The 18,430-nt window shown below is 38.8% G+C and overlaps 1 protein-coding gene and 2 long non-coding RNA genes across 3 annotated transcripts; 1 reads left to right on the forward strand and 2 right to left on the reverse strand.

The window, feature by feature from the left end:
• Window positions 1–6,056, forward strand: LOC142150731 (uncharacterized). Its single transcript, XM_075205924.1, has 12 exons — window positions 1–616; window positions 724–792; window positions 2,307–2,363; window positions 2,449–2,520; window positions 2,608–2,685; window positions 2,855–2,947; window positions 3,560–3,622; window positions 3,746–4,413; window positions 4,556–4,676; window positions 5,363–5,431; window positions 5,524–5,626; window positions 5,916–6,056. Exons 1-9 carry the CDS (start codon window positions 1–3, stop codon window positions 4,559–4,561), a joined length of 1,722 nt encoding a protein of 573 aa, XP_075062025.1. The 3' UTR covers window positions 4,562–4,676; window positions 5,363–5,431; window positions 5,524–5,626; window positions 5,916–6,056.
• A 1,013-nt stretch (window positions 6,057–7,069) lies between these two features.
• Window positions 7,070–7,913, reverse strand: LOC142149926 (uncharacterized). Its single transcript, XR_012690926.1, has 3 exons — window positions 7,684–7,913; window positions 7,234–7,599; window positions 7,070–7,142 (listed from the first exon to the last, which is right to left on the reverse strand). It is a non-coding gene; the product is annotated as an uncharacterized LOC142149926 (long non-coding RNA).
• Window positions 7,914–13,717: 5,804 nt separating this feature from the next.
• LOC142149927 (uncharacterized) lies at window positions 13,718–14,517 on the reverse strand. The gene is made up of 3 exons (XR_012690927.1): window positions 14,485–14,517; window positions 14,035–14,400; window positions 13,718–13,942 (listed from the first exon to the last, which is right to left on the reverse strand). It is a non-coding gene; the product is annotated as an uncharacterized LOC142149927 (long non-coding RNA).
• Between the last annotated feature and the right edge of the window lie 3,913 nt (window positions 14,518–18,430).

Below are 18,430 nucleotides of genomic sequence, written 5' to 3' on the forward strand. Positions count from 1 at the left end.
ATGTCTAGGGAGCATAGGGAAAATCTTTCTGAACAGGTACACCTGGATGAAGAAGATATCAGCAGTGGAGAAGAGTGGCAGCATGAAACAGAAGAAAGAGAGCGAGCACAAGAAAGAAGAAGACAGAGATTCCTTAAAAAAGTGGCTTCCAGACCCTCGCAGCAATCTACAGTGGCTGAAGAAGATGATGGTGATGATCCTGAGGAAGGTGGTAGTAACATCACCAGAGCACCTCGTTTCTCTGAGCAGCAGAACAACATCCTGGTGGACACGATAGTAACTAACTATGATGTTCTTTATGGTAAACGGGCACATGTCACAAGTCATCAGCAGAGGAACCAGATCTGGCGTCAGATCTCTGACAAGGTGACTTCTTGTGGGCAAGTTCCAAAATCTATTGAGCATTGCAGGAAACGTTTCCGGGACTGTAAGCGGATTGTAAAGAAGAAGATGGCTGCATCCAAGAGGCATGCAAAAGGAACTGGTGGTGGGAAACCTGCAAATATCACCATGAAACCCTGGGAAGTGAGGCTGTCTGAGGTCCTGGATCCTGTACTCGTGGAAGGTGTGGAAGGTGCTGTGGACACAGAGGAACCTTCAACATATTTATCAGAAGGTATGTATATATGTTTATATGTATGAGGAAGTGTAAATTAAATTTTTTTTATTTTTTATTAATTATTTAAATAATTTTAATTTTAACACTGTTAAATTTAATTGTAGAGCCAACTTCCAAACGGCCATCTAAGAAAAGCTCAAAAGGACGTCCTGACACAGCTGCCAGCCAAGTTGGTAAGTGTTTTTTGTTTGAATATATTTTACCAGTCACACACATGTACACACACACACATACATACAAACACACACATACCAACACACACACACACACACACACACACACACACACACACACACATATCTCATGTCTAAAATATATTCTCAAACGAAAATCATATGTTATCATTGCCCATGGTTATTGTTACTGTACATTTGTGTTGTTTGTATTCCAAATTTATTTTACAATGTACACACAGCTGTCGATTGAAATTTGTATACATACAAAGCAATATGTAGATGAACCCCACCTTGACAATAATAACATAGGATTTTGGTGTGTGTATATCATGCAGCCCAAACTTTTTTCAATGTAAATCAAATATATTTATAGTTTTTATATGCACACATTCTCAATCAACACTGTTTTATGTATACTCATTTCTCTTTATCTAAGATATACCCATTTTAATTATATTTTTGATATAGATGAATGAATATACATTAAACAGGTGGTTGTGAATGTGTGCATATGATTATATATAGATATCTTTATTTTTTAGGTGTGTGTGTACATATATAAAAATATATACACATACATACTATGGTGTAAGAGACAAGAAAACAAACACACACATACACCAAAACATGTGAATGTTTTAGAACATAAAAAAAGTATATTAAAGCTAGACATGTATATATAAGCGTGTTTATTAACATATAAATGGATAAATATAGCCATAGCGGTTAAATTGTAGATATTGATCCATTTTTATCTTAATAATCACTCTTATATATACACGCCTATCTTTAATATACTGTTCTTATGGTCTAAAACGTGCACATCTTTTTGTGTATGTGTGTGTTTGTTTTCTTGTCTCTTACACCATAGTATGTATGTGTATATATTTTAATGTGTTTATGTGTTTATCGATGTATGTGTTAAGTCAGTTGTGTGTGTATATATATATATATATGTATATATATATATATATATGATCCTGTGAAAGAAGGCATATAAAGGAGGAGTTTGGTCTTGAACCCTATATTTTTTTTATAATTTAATTCTAATCTATTTAATGACATGGCTCATGATTCATTAAGGATCGTAAGTTTAGAAACGTTATTTAAGTATCCTGGACAAAAACATGCAACAATGCAAGGTGTGCAAGTCCGTATTCTGTTTTGCACATAAGTTAAATACTGCCTGTTTTTTCCTGTTGCACTAATTTTTGAGAGCTTATTTGTACACAGATGATATTTGTGTGTTACGTGAAAAACGTCAGTATTTTATTTTTTTGGAAAACATTATAATATTTTGCAGCCATTTCATTGTAACATTATTTTGGCCGAGTGACCAAAATTAGCAGTTTATATAGGTAAATGGTTAATGAATCAGGCATTATTTTTTTTTGCCCAAACATTAGTCATGGGGCAATTTTGAAGAGTGTCGGGGGCAATTTTTGTTTTAAAAATATGTGTATGTCATCAATCAATATCTAAAAACCATTTTCATTGTGTTTTTTGTGTAGTTCAAACACACAAAGACAACCTACTCTCTAAGAAAAAAGGATCGCGTGCGACAACAGGTATTTATGAAAAAAAAATAATTATTTTTTTTACAAAAATATATCTATGTCTTGTAATAATCTAAAACAAAGCAATTTCAAACAGAAATCCCAAGAAAACGAACGAGTGTATCATCAGTTTCTACGGTGACTAACATCACTGAAAAAAGAAGAAGAGGTTGGTTTTAAAAAAAAATATAAAAAAATCTTAAATTTATTAAAATCGGATTTTTGGCCAAATTTTTAACATTGTTTTATGTTTCAGAGACTGCATTTGAAGAGCAACCATGTAGTTCAAGGACAGAATTGGCGTCATTACAGAACATTTCGGAATCCGTTGCAGGTGAATGATAGTCCAATATACATTCTACATTGAACATTGCAAAGCCTTTTTTTTTTGTTTATTTGTTAAATATTTCAAATTGTCATTAGGTTAAAATAATCTGTTGATGAGGAAATAAATCATTTACAATTAGATAATAATAGCAACGTGTTTTATTGTTGATCCTTAGAAAACCTGAGAGAGAAGCAACAAGAGGCAAGAGCTGCAGACAGTGATGTAACCCCTATTGAGGATACAGAAACATGTGATTTTGCTAGAAATGGTAAGTAAAAATTTTCTTTGGACAAAAAATTTAACTTAGCTACTATTTATAAAATTCATCATAGGCCACTGATTAAAGGTATATAGGTTAGTCGTTTACAGGGGCTTCTTTCACATTGGCCACAATGGGCAGGTGGCCGGGGGCCCTGCAGGCCAGGTAAGTCTTTCCGAAGCAGTACAAGAAAAATATTTTTAACTTTAGGACAGCTGGCGATCTGGCTCCCTCCCTGTTGTCCTCCTCAGTGTGGCACTGGCAGTGCATTTTGGGTGACTCGTCATAACGCCCGCCAGTCAAGCATTGCGGAATGTGAAGGAGGAGGAGAACAGGGAGGTAGCCGGATCGCCAGCTGTCCTAAAAGTAAGTTTGTGGGTTTTTTTTCTCTTTTTTTTGTCTTGCGCTGCCTCAGACGTATATGGGCCCAGGTGCATGTCTTTACCCGGGGGCCCAAATAGTTGGTAAGAGGGCCCTGGTCATTTAGGATATAAATCAAACGTTTTGTGTATCTACCAGTAAGTTTCCATCATTGATACAAAGTGCCAAGTTCATACTGACCTTATTATACATACAAATGTAACTAACGTCATAAAAAAATGTAATTTTTTTTTTTTCCAGAATCAGAAAACTCCCATCAGTCTGGTTCTTTATCATTTTCACCAGAAATTCCTGTGGTTCAGCGTAAGTGTAGAGTCATAATTATATTTTTTATAATGTCAAACAATATAGCATGTTTCTAAATAAATAGTTGTGAGTTTCTATATGTATGTATGCGTATATATATTTTTTTTTCTTTCAATATAGCTACAACAACAACCACAGCTTTTGAGGCCCTCCAGCAAACATTTCAGCGTTTGGAAGACACTTCACAATCTAGAATACAATGTGGGGAAAGTGCACCTTCAACATCTAGTTTTCCTAGACTTACAACACTTGCAAGAGAAATGGAAAACTCCCAGGAAGTGTTTCGGAGAACAATGGAAGACAACATGAGAGGAATCAAAGATGCCATTGTTGGACTTACTGAGGAAATGTCGAAACAGAGGCAATTACAGATAAACACAAATCGAGACATTGCCACTATTCTTTCCGGAATCTTAGCCTCCCAAGAAAGAACCGAAGTGAGTATTGGAAGAATTTCCAATACTCTTGACCAAATTTCGCAGAACCAACAACAGACTGCAGCAGCCAATATCCTCATAGCCACCAACCTTCAAAGTTTAAATGAAGAAATGCGCTCAAGAAGGCTTTTGGAAAACCTTTCTGTAAATTTTCCAGAGTTTAATGTCTCAGGAACCATCCCTCAAACAGGCCAACCACAAAGTGCTATAAGCAGCTTAAGGACCCCAGAGATACCCTTGGATTTGACAGTGCAGTCTGCAAGGCCAAGCCCAGAAGAATTGCAATCTGCACGAAGAAGACTACTATCATCTTCATCATCAGAGGATCCAGTGATGCAATCTACCCCCAACGTAAGTCAAATGTCTATCTATTTTTTTTATTATCTAATACTTCAATATTTAGTACGTTCACTAACCCAATCTATGGTCATATTTAATATTAAATAACAACATTTTAGTAACAATATATTTCTCTAATTTTTTTTTTTTTTAGAAATAGAAGATATAATTGATCTGTTGATAAATATGGAGCAACAAGTTTTACAAGTTCTCAACGTTTGAAGATTTTGGAATATTTCATTTTGATGATCACAATGAACCTTACATGTAAAAAGGTATGTATTTGCATATTTTTAAAAATTCATAAAGATATACATTTTATATATATATATATATATATATATATATACATACATACATACATACATACATACATACATACATACATACATACATAGAGATAGAGAGATATATATATACCCAAAACTTCCAATAGAGCGCTTGTGAAGGGCAGATATAAAAACTGACCAATACTTAAATTCTGTAGGCAGCTCCCCAGTCATTCAACACCTGTCTGCAGATGAGGAAGGTACCAGCCGGCGACAATCTAGACGTCTTTTTAAGCATATTGGTCTGGTTCATTTACGGTATCACACCATTGTGGCTTGTATTTTAGTTTGCAGCTGTTCATCTTGCCCTATGTCAGGAGGCGATATCTACTATCCAGGATTACCTTTATTACCAGGTTATTCGTGGTGCCATCAGAAGGAATTCATCATATAAATCATTGGCTTGATTACTTTGAATATCTGGTACGGGAATTATATATCTCTGGATGAATACGACTATGTATCGCTTATAATTGCACTGTGTGGTGCCCCCTGTCTTCTAATTTATTTTATACATATATATACACACACATTTGTACATATATATATGTATGTGTATATAGATATATAGATATATGTGTATATGAATGCCTATATGCATGTATTTAAAAAAAAAATATATTTTTTTTTAGTTGAAAATACACAGTTACAATGGAAAAATGCACATAATCCTTCAATTACCGGAAGAATATTTAACAATGGTAAGTGAAATATTTGTGTTAAAATTAATCTGATTATGTTACATTTTATATTAGGTATTATATATATTTTTTTTTCTGTTTAAATCCCTTAGACAAAAGATTTTATAATCATCTAATGGTCTATGCTACAAATCATGAAGTTATACTAAAGAAGAACTAACGACAAGAACTTAGTTTTGCCTATAGTTAAACACGGTATGTTATTGAGATATAAATGCATTTTAAATTATTTTTATATGTTAATGTTTTTAACAATTGTAACATTCATTGTAAAAAAAAATTAAATGTAAAATGTTATTGATAACAGCGCCCAAAAAAAAAAAGTTCCAGAAATATTATCAGTGGTTTTTTTTTAAAGATAATACTTAATCCTAACGAAAATTAAAATAGAGGATTGATTGTTAATGATGCTAATGTTGCAATTTTTATTCAACTGTTATGTTTTTTTTTTTAAAAAAATTAAACACTTTTAATTAATTCACAGCCAACTGAAGAGGATAGAAGAACTACTATGAAAAATACAAGAAATTGGAGAAAAGCAAAGACCACAGAAATTAAATTGTGATATATAAATTTTATTGCACAAAGAAAATATGTAAATTATTAAAAGATGTTATAGTTTTGTTTAAAACATGTGTCTTTCATTATTATAATCTAGAAAGATTGTTGTACAATATAATAGAAATATAAATACTTGTTCAACACATCAATTTGGTTAGAAAAAATTTATTAATACATTTTAAAGAGTGATTAACTTTTTGGGATACAAACAAACATTTCTCTTATAATTTATGTTTTTGGTGGTATTTAAATAGTATACATTATATTTAACAAAAAACAAACAATAGAAGTGGACCAATATTCCATGCAAATCAGAATCCAATTCCATCCAATCCAGTCTGCAATCTACAGTGGAATGGGTGTGACAGGTACATTTTGGAGAAAGGAAAAGAGAAAAAATGTAATTTCAGTGTGATTATGTGTCAGTAGTGATACTTTACATAAGGTTACATCACACAGAACATAGCATGGTGCAGTTTACATATGATGACACCCACCTGTCCAAGAAGCTGGCTCTTGAAAAGCTTCATGGCCTAGGTCTTTGAAATCCAGTCGCTGGTTCCGTCTGCAATCCACAGTGGAATGGGTGTGACAGGTACATTTTGGAGAAAGGAAAAGAGAAAAAATGTAATTTCAGTGTGATTATGTGTCAGTAGTGATACTTTACATAAGGTTACATCACACAGAACATAGCATGGTGCAGTTTACATATGATGACACCCACCTGTCCAAGAAGCTGGCTCTTGAAAAGCTTCATGGCCTAGGTCTTTGAAATCCAGTCGCTGGTTCCGTCTGCAATCCACAGTGGAATGGGTGTGACAGGTACATTTTGGAGAAAGGAAAAGAGAAAAAATGTAATTTCAGTGTGATTATGTGTCAGTAGTGATACTTTACATAAGGTTACATCACACAGAACATAGCATGGTGCAGTTTACATATGATGACACCCACCTGTCCAAGAAGCTGGCTCTTGAAAAGCTTCATGGCCTCGGTCTTTAAAATTCAGTTGCTGGATCCTTTTATCCTAACTAACAGTTATTAACATTAAAACATATTTTCAAATAAAAACATATATATATATATAAAAATCCTTTAATCGAACGCCGAACAACGATTGTTGGAGCTATCTCCCACTAAATAATTTGAAGTCCTGAAAAAAACCCCAAAAAAAATAAACTATTACTTATTAATTAATTTATATTTATAAAAAAAAATTATGACATTACAAAATTTACACTTACATGAGAAAAAATCCAAAATTAAACGCTGGCGCTCACGAGTTCCTGTTTCCCGACCAAATGCTGTGGCTGAAGAAAGGTCTTGATCCTGTAAAACAGCAGGATCTATCTCTACCTCCAAATTATTTGCCAAACAGATATTGTGCAGAATGCTGCAAGCAATAACAATAAGGCAAACTTTTGATGGTGAGTACAGAAGCGCACCGCCGGACCTGTCCAAACAGCGGAACCGGCTCTTAAGTAGCCCAAAGGTACGCTCAATTACACCTCTGGTGGCTATATGTGCCGCTTGGTACCTTTTTTCAGCATCAGAAATTGGATTGGACACTGGAGTGAGCAACCAGGGCTGGCTCCCATATCCTGCATCACCTATTAAAAAAAAAAAATTTTTTTATTAGTGCTCTTCTCATTTTAGAAATAATTATTAATAGCGAATACCTAGATATAACTTACCCAGGAGCCATCCATGAGGAAAATCTCCCTCCTCAAACCTCTTGAACACTCCTGAATTCTGCAAAATAAAAGAATCATGAGAGGAACCAGGGAAGCCAACACAAACATTTAGGATTTTTTTTCTGGCATCACACACCATCTGCACATTCATGGAATGGAAGTGCTTTCGGTTTCGAAAGCTCTCTTCCATTCTGTGCGGAGGTGTGAGTGCCACATGGGTGCAATCTATTGCACCCAGGATATTTGGCATACGTGCCACACTATAAAAATTGGATTTGACCTCCTGCCATTCTAATTCAGACTGTGGGAATTTAATAAATTCCCTAGTATGTTTTTTCATGGCTTTAAGGACCTGGAACAAACTCCGTGAAAATGTGGGTTGGGAGAAACCCGCAATTACGGACAATGTCGGTTGAAAGGTTCCCGACGCTAAAAAATGCAATGCCCCAAGCAGCTTTGCCAATCCAGGCACAGCATGGTTTGTGGGGACTGTTGGTTCCAGGTCCTCTTTAAGGAGGTCATATAAAGAATAAATTGCAACTGAGGATAGGCGATATAATCTTATCACCTCATCCTCAGGGACCCCATCAAGTAACCGACGTGTGCGGTACAGACGGGGCCGTGGGACCCGAACCCTTGCATCAAGTAATGGAGCCACAGCATTCTCTCCCTCACTTGCAGCCACATGCACATCTACATTCTCCTCTATTTCCAAAGTATTTCTTTCCTCTCCCTCAACAAGCAAACCAGCATGTGCACATTCATCAATACATGCTGCATACATAAACTGCCAAACGTTTGTTGAAAATGGCTCCATTACTAATGCCTTTGTAAATTTCTTATAAAAAAATATAAAAAAATAAATAAATTTAAGTATTAATTAAAGTATTAATTAACTATTATTATTATTATTATTATTATTATTAATTAACTACCTAGCAGTATAAATACTGCTAGATATTAAACTATTAACAGTTTTATAGAAATATAAATCATTAACTATAAATACTGCTAGATATTAAACTATTAACAGTTTTTAACTATAAATAATGCTAGATATTAACAATTTTATAGAAATAAAAAACCTTAACTATCTGCTAGATATAGATATACAAAACCAAACAGTTGTCTCAGTCTCCTCTTTAATATTTTCTCTCAGGTCAGTTGAATGAGAAATGAAACTAATGTTTTTAATTTTAATCCAGTGGACTATACCATTTGCTTTTTTCTAAAGGGGGTGTATTTAAATATCATTTTACAAACTTTTTTATTTTCATGGGATTAAAGTTATTTTTATTACACAATTATCAAGTTAGAGAAGTTTAATGAGTATAATATTATCAAAAAAGCCCCATATTAAAATAAGTTTGGACATTAAAGGAATCATTAACGCTTTTAAAAGACCTTCAATGGTGCGATCGAAAAAATGACTAAACGCGATTTTGTTGGACATGCGTTAAAGCGAAAATTTACAATTGAATAGCCTGCCTGCACTTGTTCTATGGGCTTGGTAAGATTTTGCGTAACATGTTTATTTCCGACTTAAACGCGTAAAATAAGGGGAATTGAATTGTGTGCACTCTATGCTAACGCGAAAACGCGTTAAATATTATCGGAATCGCGAAATCAAGGCTAATTGAATACCCCCCTTAGTGCTTAGTTCTTTCTTCCATCACGGTTCTTCATCACTGTCACATGGTGACTTTGCTGTCATCTCTTTGACTGTCCGTTCAGGTGTGGGTTCTCACTTTCCCCGCTAACCTAGTGGGATCTTGCACAGTTCAAACAGTGAATCCCCCTTTTTTTTTTTCTGCTGCCTTCACATAGATTGGGTCATGAGTAGGACCTACAACATAGCTCAGTCCTGTCATCCAGATAGTGTTCCTTTACTGTGACTGCCTGGTCTGTGGTGTCAGGCTTTATATCAGTGGCGGATCCAGAAGAGGGGAGGGGCGATCAGGGCAATGCACTGCAACTCCCCCCCCCCAGCAACACAAGCCTATGTTTAAATTGTGTCCAAAACGCTGATCAAAAATGGGAGGAGCCAGTCACAGGTGGGGCAGAGCCAACCGGGACTAGACAATCAGAATGAGGGAGGGGTGTGAGTATGCTAAATCGCCCCCCCTAAAAATAAAGTCTAGGTCTGCCTCTGCTTTATATGAGCTCCTTTTCCACTCTTTCCTCATTAAATTTATTATATTATTTTGGTTCATGTTATTAAAAATTCAGCTCATTTACTTTCTTTTATTATACAGTTCGTTCTCCCCTTACTCAGATCTCCTTTGAAGAGAGCTTCCTCTATTTGTAATACTCTCAGTTAGCCCTATGCAATGTGTGTCTACACTTGTTTACTTAGTAGCCTTTAACATATCCTGCATCTCCCTCAACACACTTTTCTATTTGTCATTAACTGCTGGTAGCTGTTTCTTGCCCCCTTCACTAAGGTTTGTTCCATACGTGTGTATTATGATGTACTAGCACCAGGGCCGCCATCAAAGGGGTACGGGGGTACTGTTGTACCGGGCCCGGGCTCACCAGTGGGGCCCGGTACAACAGCGCAACATATACTTACCTGGGGGCCCGACGCTGGTCTCCGCTACTGTGTCTTCAGCGATCGCAGGGGTAGAGGATTCATTCCCCCTGCGATCATGTGATCTGGCTGTCACAGGCAGAGCACATGATCGCAGGGGGAATGATTCCTCCACCCCTGCGATCGCATCCTGGTGCCTGGCTGTCACGGTGAAGACACAGTAGCGGAGACCAGCGGCGGGCCCCCAGGTAAGTATATGTTGCTGTTGCTCATGGGGGGGGCGCTCATCGGAGGGGGGGCCTGGGGGATACGGGGGGCCCGTACTGGGCATGATTATTTCTGAAGGCGGCCCTGACTAGCACATTGAACAGCAGTAACAGGACCTGACTGCAGTTCCTACTCTGAACTAGGGGTGAGCGGGTTCGGATTCTTGAAATCCGAACACCCCTGAACAGTGCCGATCCGAGCTGGATCCGAGCACTGTTCGGGGATTCAGAACGAGGCAAAACGTTATCATCCCGCCATCGGATCTCGCGAGATCCGGATTCATATTATTCCCCGCTGCCCGCCGCCATCTTCACTCGGGCATTGGAGAGGGAAGAGGGAGGGTGTTTGGTGATGTCCTCTGTCCTGCTCAGTCCAGTGGTGAAACACACAATTATACAGCTCTGGTGTGAATTCCTTATCCCAGTGAGCCTGTCTGATCCAATTATCAGGGACAGTGTTTATACTACGTATAGGAGGGATTAAGAAGGAGCTGTAGACAATAGACAGCTACCATCCCTCTTGAGTATGTGATCCTATTACTAACAGATCACTAATACTATATGTTTAGTCTGGATCTCGTAACTTATATATAGCAGGTATTATAGAAATGATACTATTTATCAAATAAATATACTATTGAGCTATTATTTCTACAGCGGCGTGCTAGGGTAGTTCTCAGCTACCTTTTTTAGCAGTTTATTCCATATTTACACAATAATGCTTACATTCCCCTTTTTTTAATATTTCGCTATTTCATTTCTATTAACAAACAAGGAATGTTTAAGTCTACTGATCCTGCCGTATAAGTCCAGTGGTACTGCTGTTTAAGTTCACTGATCCTGCCGTATAAGTCCAGTGGTACTGATGTTTAAGTTCACTTATCCTGCTGTATAAGTCCAGTGGTACTGCTGTTTAAGGCCACTGATCCTGCCGTATAAGTCCAGTGGTACTGCTGTTTAAGTTCACTGATCCTGCCGTATAAGTCCAGTGGTACTGCTGTTTAAGTTCACTGATCCTGCCGTATAAGTCCAGTGGTACTGCTGTATAAGTCCAGTGGTACAGCCGTATAAGTTTAGTGGTACTGCTGTATAAGTCCAGTGGTACAGCCGTATAAGTCCAGTGGTACTGCTGTTTAAGTTCACTGATCCTGCCGTATAAGTCCAGTGGTACTGCTGTTTAAGTTCACTGATCCTGCCGTATAAGTCCAGTGGTACAGCCGTATAAGTCCAGTGGTACAGCCGTATAAGTCCAGTGGTACAGCCGTATAAGTCCAGTGGTACTGCTGTATAAGTCCAGTGGTACAGCCGTATAAGTCCAGTGGTACTGCTCTTTAAGTCCACTGATCCTGCCGTATAAGTCCAGTGGTACTGCCGTATAAGTCCAGTGGTACTGCCGTATAAGTCCAGTGGTACTGCTGTTTAAGTTCACTGATCCTGCCGTATAAGTTCAGTGGTACTGCTCTTTAAGTCCACTGATCCTGCCGTATAAGTCCAGTGGTACTGCCGTATAAGTCCAGTGGTACTGCCGTATAAGTCCAGTGGTACAGCCGTATAAGTCCAGTGGTACTGCTGTTTAAGGCCACTGATCCTGCCGTATAAGTCCAGTGGTACAGCCGTATAAGTCCAGTGGTACTGCTGTTTAAGTTCACTGATCCTGCCGTATAAGTCCAGTGGTACTGCTGTATAAGTCCAGTGGTACTGCTGTATAAGTCCAGTGGTACAGCCGTATAAGTCCAGTGGTACTGCTGTTTAAGTTCACTGATCCTGCCGTATAAGTCCAGTGGTACAGCCGTATAAGTCCAGTGGTACTGCTGTATAAGTCCACTGATCCTGCCGTATAAGTCCAGTGGTACTGCTGTTTAAGGCCACTGATCCTGCCGTATAAGTCCAGTGGTACTGCTGTATAAGTCCAGTGGTACAGCCGTATAAGTCCAGTGGTACAGCCGTATAAGTCCAGTGGTACTGCTGTTTAAGGCCACTGATCCTGCCGTATAAGTCCAGTGGTACAGCCGTATAAGTCCAGTGGTACTGCTGTTTAAGTTCACTGATCCTGCCGTATAAGTCCAGTGGTACTGCTGTATAAGTCCAGTGGTACTGCTGTATAAGTCCAGTGGTACTGCTGTATAAGTCCAGTGGTACAGCCGTATAAGTCCAGTGGTACTGCTGTTTAAGTTCACTGATCCTGCCGTATAAGTCCAGTGGTACTGATGTTTAAGTTCACTTATCCTGCCGTATAAGTCCAGTGGTACTGCTGTTTAAGGCCACTGATCCTGCCGTATAAGTCCAGTGGTACTGCTGTTTAAGTTCACTGATCCTGCCGTATAAGTCCAGTAGTACTGCTGTTTAAGTTCACTGATCCTGCCGTATAAGTCCAGTGGTACTGCTCTATAAGTCCAGTGGTACAACCGTATAAGTCCAGTGGTACTGCTCTTTAAGTCCACTGATCCTGCCGTATAAGTCCAGTGGTACTGCTGTTTAAGTTCACTGATCCTGCCGTATAAGTCCAGTGGTACTGCTGTTTAAGGCCACTGATCCTGCCGTATAAGTCCAGTGGTACTGCTGTATAACTCCAGTGGTACTGCTGTATAAGTCCAGTGGTTATTCCATGCAATATTCCATGCAAATCAGAATCCAATTCCATCCAATCCAGTCTGCAATCTACAGTGGAATGGGTGTGACAGGTACATTTTGGAGAAAGGAAAAGAGAAAAAATGTAATTTCAGTGTGATTATGTGTCAGTAGTGATACTTTACATAAGGTTACATCACACAGAACATAGCATGGTGCAGTTTACATATGATGACACCCACCTGTCCAAGAAGCTGGCTCTTGAAAAGCTTCATGGCCTAGGTCTTTGAAATCCAGTCGCTGGTTCCGTCTGCAATCCACAGTGGAATGGGTGTGACAGATACATTTTGGAGAAAGGAAAAGAGAAAAAATGTAATTTCAGTGTGATTATGTGTCAGTAGTGATACTTTACATAAGGTTACATCACACAGAACATAGCATGGTGCAGTTTACATATGATGACACCCACCTGTCCAAGAAGCTGGCTCTTGAAAAGCTTCATGGCCTAGGTCTTTGAAATCCAGTCGCTGGTTCCGTCTGCAATCCACAGTGGAATGGGTGTGACAGGTACATTTTGGAGAAAGGAAAAGAGAAAAAATGTAATTTCAGTGTGATTATGTGTCAGTAGTGATACTTTACATAAGGTTACATCACACAGAACATAGCATGGTGCAGTTTACATATGATGACACCCACCTGTCCAAGAAGCTGGCTCTTGAAAAGCTTCATGGCCTCGGTCTTTAAAATTCAGTTGCTGGATCCTTTTATCTTAACTAACAGTTATTAACATTAAAACATATTTTCAAATAAAAACATATATATATATATAAAAATCCTTTAATCGAACGCCGAACAACGATTGTTGGAGCTATCTCCCACTAAATAATTTGAAGTCCTGAAAAAAAACCAAAAAAAAAATAAACTATTACTTATTAATTAATTTATATTTATAAAAAAAAATTATGACATTACAAAATTTACACTTACATGAGAAAAAATCCAAAATTAAACGCTGGCGCTCACGAGTTCCTGTTTCCCGACCAAATGCTGTGGCTGAAGAAAGGTCTTGATCCTGTAAAACAGCAGGATCTATCTCTACCTCCAAATTATTTGCCAAACAGATATTGTGCAGAATGCTGCAAGCAATAACAATAAGGCAAACTTTTGATGGTGAGTACAGAAGCGCACCGCCGGACCTGTCCAAACAGCGGAACCGGCTCTTAAGTAGCCCAAAGGTACGCTCAATTACACCTCTGGTGGCTATATGTGCCGCTTGGTACCTTTTTTCAGCATCAGAAATTGGATTGGACACTGGAGTGAGCAACCAGGGCTGGCTCCCATATCCTGCATCACCTATTAAAAAAAAAAAAAATTTTTATTAGTGCTCTTCTCATTTTAGAAATAATTATTAATAGCGAATACCTAGATATAACTTACCCAGGAGCCATCCATGAGGAAAATCTCCCTCCTAAACCTCTTGAACACTCCTGAATTCTGCAAAATAAAAGAATCATGAGAGGAACCAGGGAAGCCAACACAAACATTTAGGATTTTTTTTCTGGCATCACACACCATCTGCACATTCATGGAATGGAAGTGCTTTCGGTTTCGAAAGCTCTCTTCCATTCTGTGCGGAGGTGTGAGTGCCACATGGGTGCAATCTATTGCACCCAGGACATTTGGCATACGTGCCACACTATAAAAATTGGATTTGACCTCCTGCCATTCTAATTCAGACTGTGGGAATTTAATAAATTCCCTAGTATGTTTTTTCATGGCTTTAAGGACCTGGAACAAACTCCGTGAAAATGTGGGTTGGGAGAAACCCGCAATTACGGACAATGTCGGTTGAAAGGTTCCCGACGCTAAAAAATGCAATGCCCCAAGCAGCTTTGCCAATCCAGGCACAGCATGGTTTGTGGGGACTGTTGGTTCCAGGTCCTCTTTAAGGAGGTCATATAAAGAATAAATTGCAACTGAGGATAGGCGATATAATCTTATCACCTCATCCTCAGGGACCCCATCAAGTAACCGACGTGTGCGGTACAGACGGGGCCGTGGGACCCGAACCCTTGCATCAAGTAATGGAGCCACAGCATTCTCTCCCTCACTTGCAGCCACATGCACATCTACATTCTCCTCTATTTCCAAAGTATTTCTTTCCTCTCCCTCAACAAGCAAACCAGCATGTGCACATTCATCAATACATGCTGCATACATAAACTGCCAAACGTTTGTTGAAAATGGCTCCATTACTAATGCCTTTGTAAATTTCTTATAAAAAAATATAAAAAAATAAATAAATTTAAGTATTAATTAAAGTATTAATTAACTATTATTATTATTATTATTATTATTATTATTAATTAACTACCTAGCAGTATAAATACTGCTAGATATTAAACTATTAACAGTTTTATAGAAATATAAATCATTAACTATAAATACTGCTAGATATTAAACTATTAACAGTTTTTAACTATAAATAATGCTAGATATTAACAATTTTATAGAAATAAAAAACCTTAACTATCTGCTAGATATAGATATACAAAACCAAACAGTTGTCTCAGTCTCCTCTTTAATATTTTCTCTCAGGTCAGTTGAATGAGAAATGAAACTAATGTTTTTAATTTTAATCCAGTGGACTATACCATTTGCTTTTTTCTAAAGGGGGTGTATTTAAATATCATTTTACAAACTTTTTTATTTTCATGGGATTAAAGTTATTTTTATTACACAATTATCAAGTTAGAGAAGTTTAATGAGTATAATATTATCAAAAAAGCCCCATATTAAAATAAGTTTGGACATTAAAGGAATCATTAACGCTTTTAAAAGACCTTCAATGGTGCGATCGAAAAAATGACTAAACGCGATTTTGTTGGACATGCGTTAAAGCGAAAATTTACAATTGAATAGCCTGCCTGCACTTGTTTTATGGGCTTGGTAAGATTTTGCGTAACATGTTTATTTCCGACTTAAACGCGTAAAATAAGGGGAATTGAATTGTGTGCACTCTATGCTAACGCGAAAACGCGTTAAATATTATCGGAATCGCGAAATCAAGGCTAATTGAATACCCCCCTTAGTGCTTAGTTCTTTCTTCCATCACGGTTCTTCATCACTGTCACATGGTGACTTTGCTGTCATCTCTTTGACTGTCCGTTCAGGTGTGGGTTCTCACTTTCCCCGCTAACCTAGTGGGATCTTGCACAGTTCAAACAGTGAATCCCCCTTTTTTTTTTCTGCTGCCTTCACATAGATTGGGTCATGAGTAGGACCTACAACATAGCTCAGTCCTGTCATCCAGATAGTGTTCCTTTACTGTGACTGCCTGGTCTGTGGTGTCAGGCTTTATATCAGTGGCGGATCCAGAAGAGGGGAGGGGCGATCAGGGCAATGCACTGCAACTCCCCCCCCAGCAACACAAGCCTATGTTTAAATTGTGTCCAAAACGCTGATCAAAAATGGGAGGAGCCAGTCACAGGTGGGGCAGAGCCAACCGGGACTAGACAATCAGAATGAGGGAGGGGTGTGAGTATGCTAAATCGCCCCCCCTAAAAATAAAGTCTAGGTCTGCCTCTGCTTTATATGAGCTCCTTTTCCACTCTTTCCTCATTAAATTTATTATATTATTTTGGTTCATGTTATTAAAAATTCAGCTCATTTACTTTCTTTTATTATACAGTTCGTTCTCCCCTTACTCAGATCTCCTTTGAAGAGAGCTTCCTCTATTTGTAATACTCTCAGTTAGCCCTATGCAATGTGTGTCTACACTTGTTTACTTAGTAGCCTTTAACATATCCTGCATCTCCCTCAACACACTTTTCTATTTGTCATTAACTGCTGGTAGCTGTTTCTTGCCCCCTTCACTAAGGTTTGTTCCATACGTGTGTATTATGATGTACTAGCACCAGGGCCGCCATCAAAGGGGTACGGGGGTACTGTTGTACCGGGCCCGGGCTCACCAGTGGGGCCCGGTACAACAGCGCAACATATACTTACCTGGGGGCCCGACGCTGGTCTCCGCTACTGTGTCTTCAGCGATCGCAGGGGTAGAGGATTCATTCCCCCTGCGATCATGTGATCTGGCTGTCACAGGCAGAGCACATGATCGCAGGGGGAATGATTCCTCCACCCCTGCGATCGCATCCTGGTGCCTGGCTGTCACGGTGAAGACACAGTAGCGGAGACCAGCGGCGGGCCCCCAGGTAAGTATATGTTGCTGTTGCTCATGGGGGGGGGCGCTCATCGGAGGGGGGGCCTGGGGGATACGGGGGGCCCGTACTGGGCATGATTATTTCTGAAGGCGGCCCTAACTAGCACATTGAACAGCAGTAACAGGACCTGACTGCAGTTCCTACTCTGAACTAGGGGTGAGCGGGTTCGGATTCTTGAAATCCGAACACCCCTGAACAGTGCCGATCCGAGCTGGATCCGAGCACTGTTCGGGGATTCAGAACGAGGCAAAACGTTATCATCCCGCCATCGGATCTCGCGAGATCCGGATTCATATTATTCCCCGCTGCCCGCCGCCATCTTCACTCGGGCATTGGAGAGGGAAGAGGGAGGGTGTTTGGTGATGTCCTCTGTCCTGCTCAGTCCAGTGGTGAAACACACAATTATACAGCTCTGGTGTGAATTCCTTATCCCAGTGAGCCTGTCTGATCCAATTATCAGGGACAGTGTTTATACTACGTATAGGAGGGATTAAGAAGGAGCTGTAGACAATAGACAGCTACCATCCCTCTTGAGTATGTGATCCTATTACTAACAGATCACTAATACTATATGTTTAGTCTGGATCTCGTAACTTATATATAGCAGGTATTATAGAAATGATACTATTTATCAAATAAATATACTATTGAGCTATTATTTCTACAGCGGCGTGCTAGGGTAGTTCTCAGCTACCTTTTTTAGCAGTTTATTCCATATTTACACAATAATGCTTACATTCCCCTTTTTTTAATATTTCGCTATTTCATTTCTATTAACAAACAAGGAATGTTTAAGTCTACTGATCCTGCCGTATAAGTCCAGTGGTACTGCTGTTTAAGTTCACTGATCCTGCCGTATAAGTCCAGTGGTACTGATGTTTAAGTTCACTTATCCTGCTGTATAAGTCCAGTGGTACTGCTGTTTAAGGCCACTGATCCTGCCGTATAAGTCCAGTGGTACTGCTGTTTAAGTTCACTGATCCTGCCGTATAAGTCCAGTGGTACTGCTGTTTAAGTTCACTGATCCTGCCGTATAAGTCCAGTGGTACTGCTGTATAAGTCCAGTGGTACAGCCGTATAAGTTTAGTGGTACTGCTGTATAAGTCCAGTGGTACAGCCGTATAAGTCCAGTGGTACTGCTGTTTAAGTTCACTGATCCT

The sequence above is a fragment of the Mixophyes fleayi genome, chromosome 4 (genome assembly GCF_038048845.1).
Source record: "Mixophyes fleayi isolate aMixFle1 chromosome 4, aMixFle1.hap1, whole genome shotgun sequence".
Classification (NCBI taxonomy): domain Eukaryota; kingdom Metazoa; phylum Chordata; class Amphibia; order Anura; family Limnodynastidae; genus Mixophyes; species Mixophyes fleayi.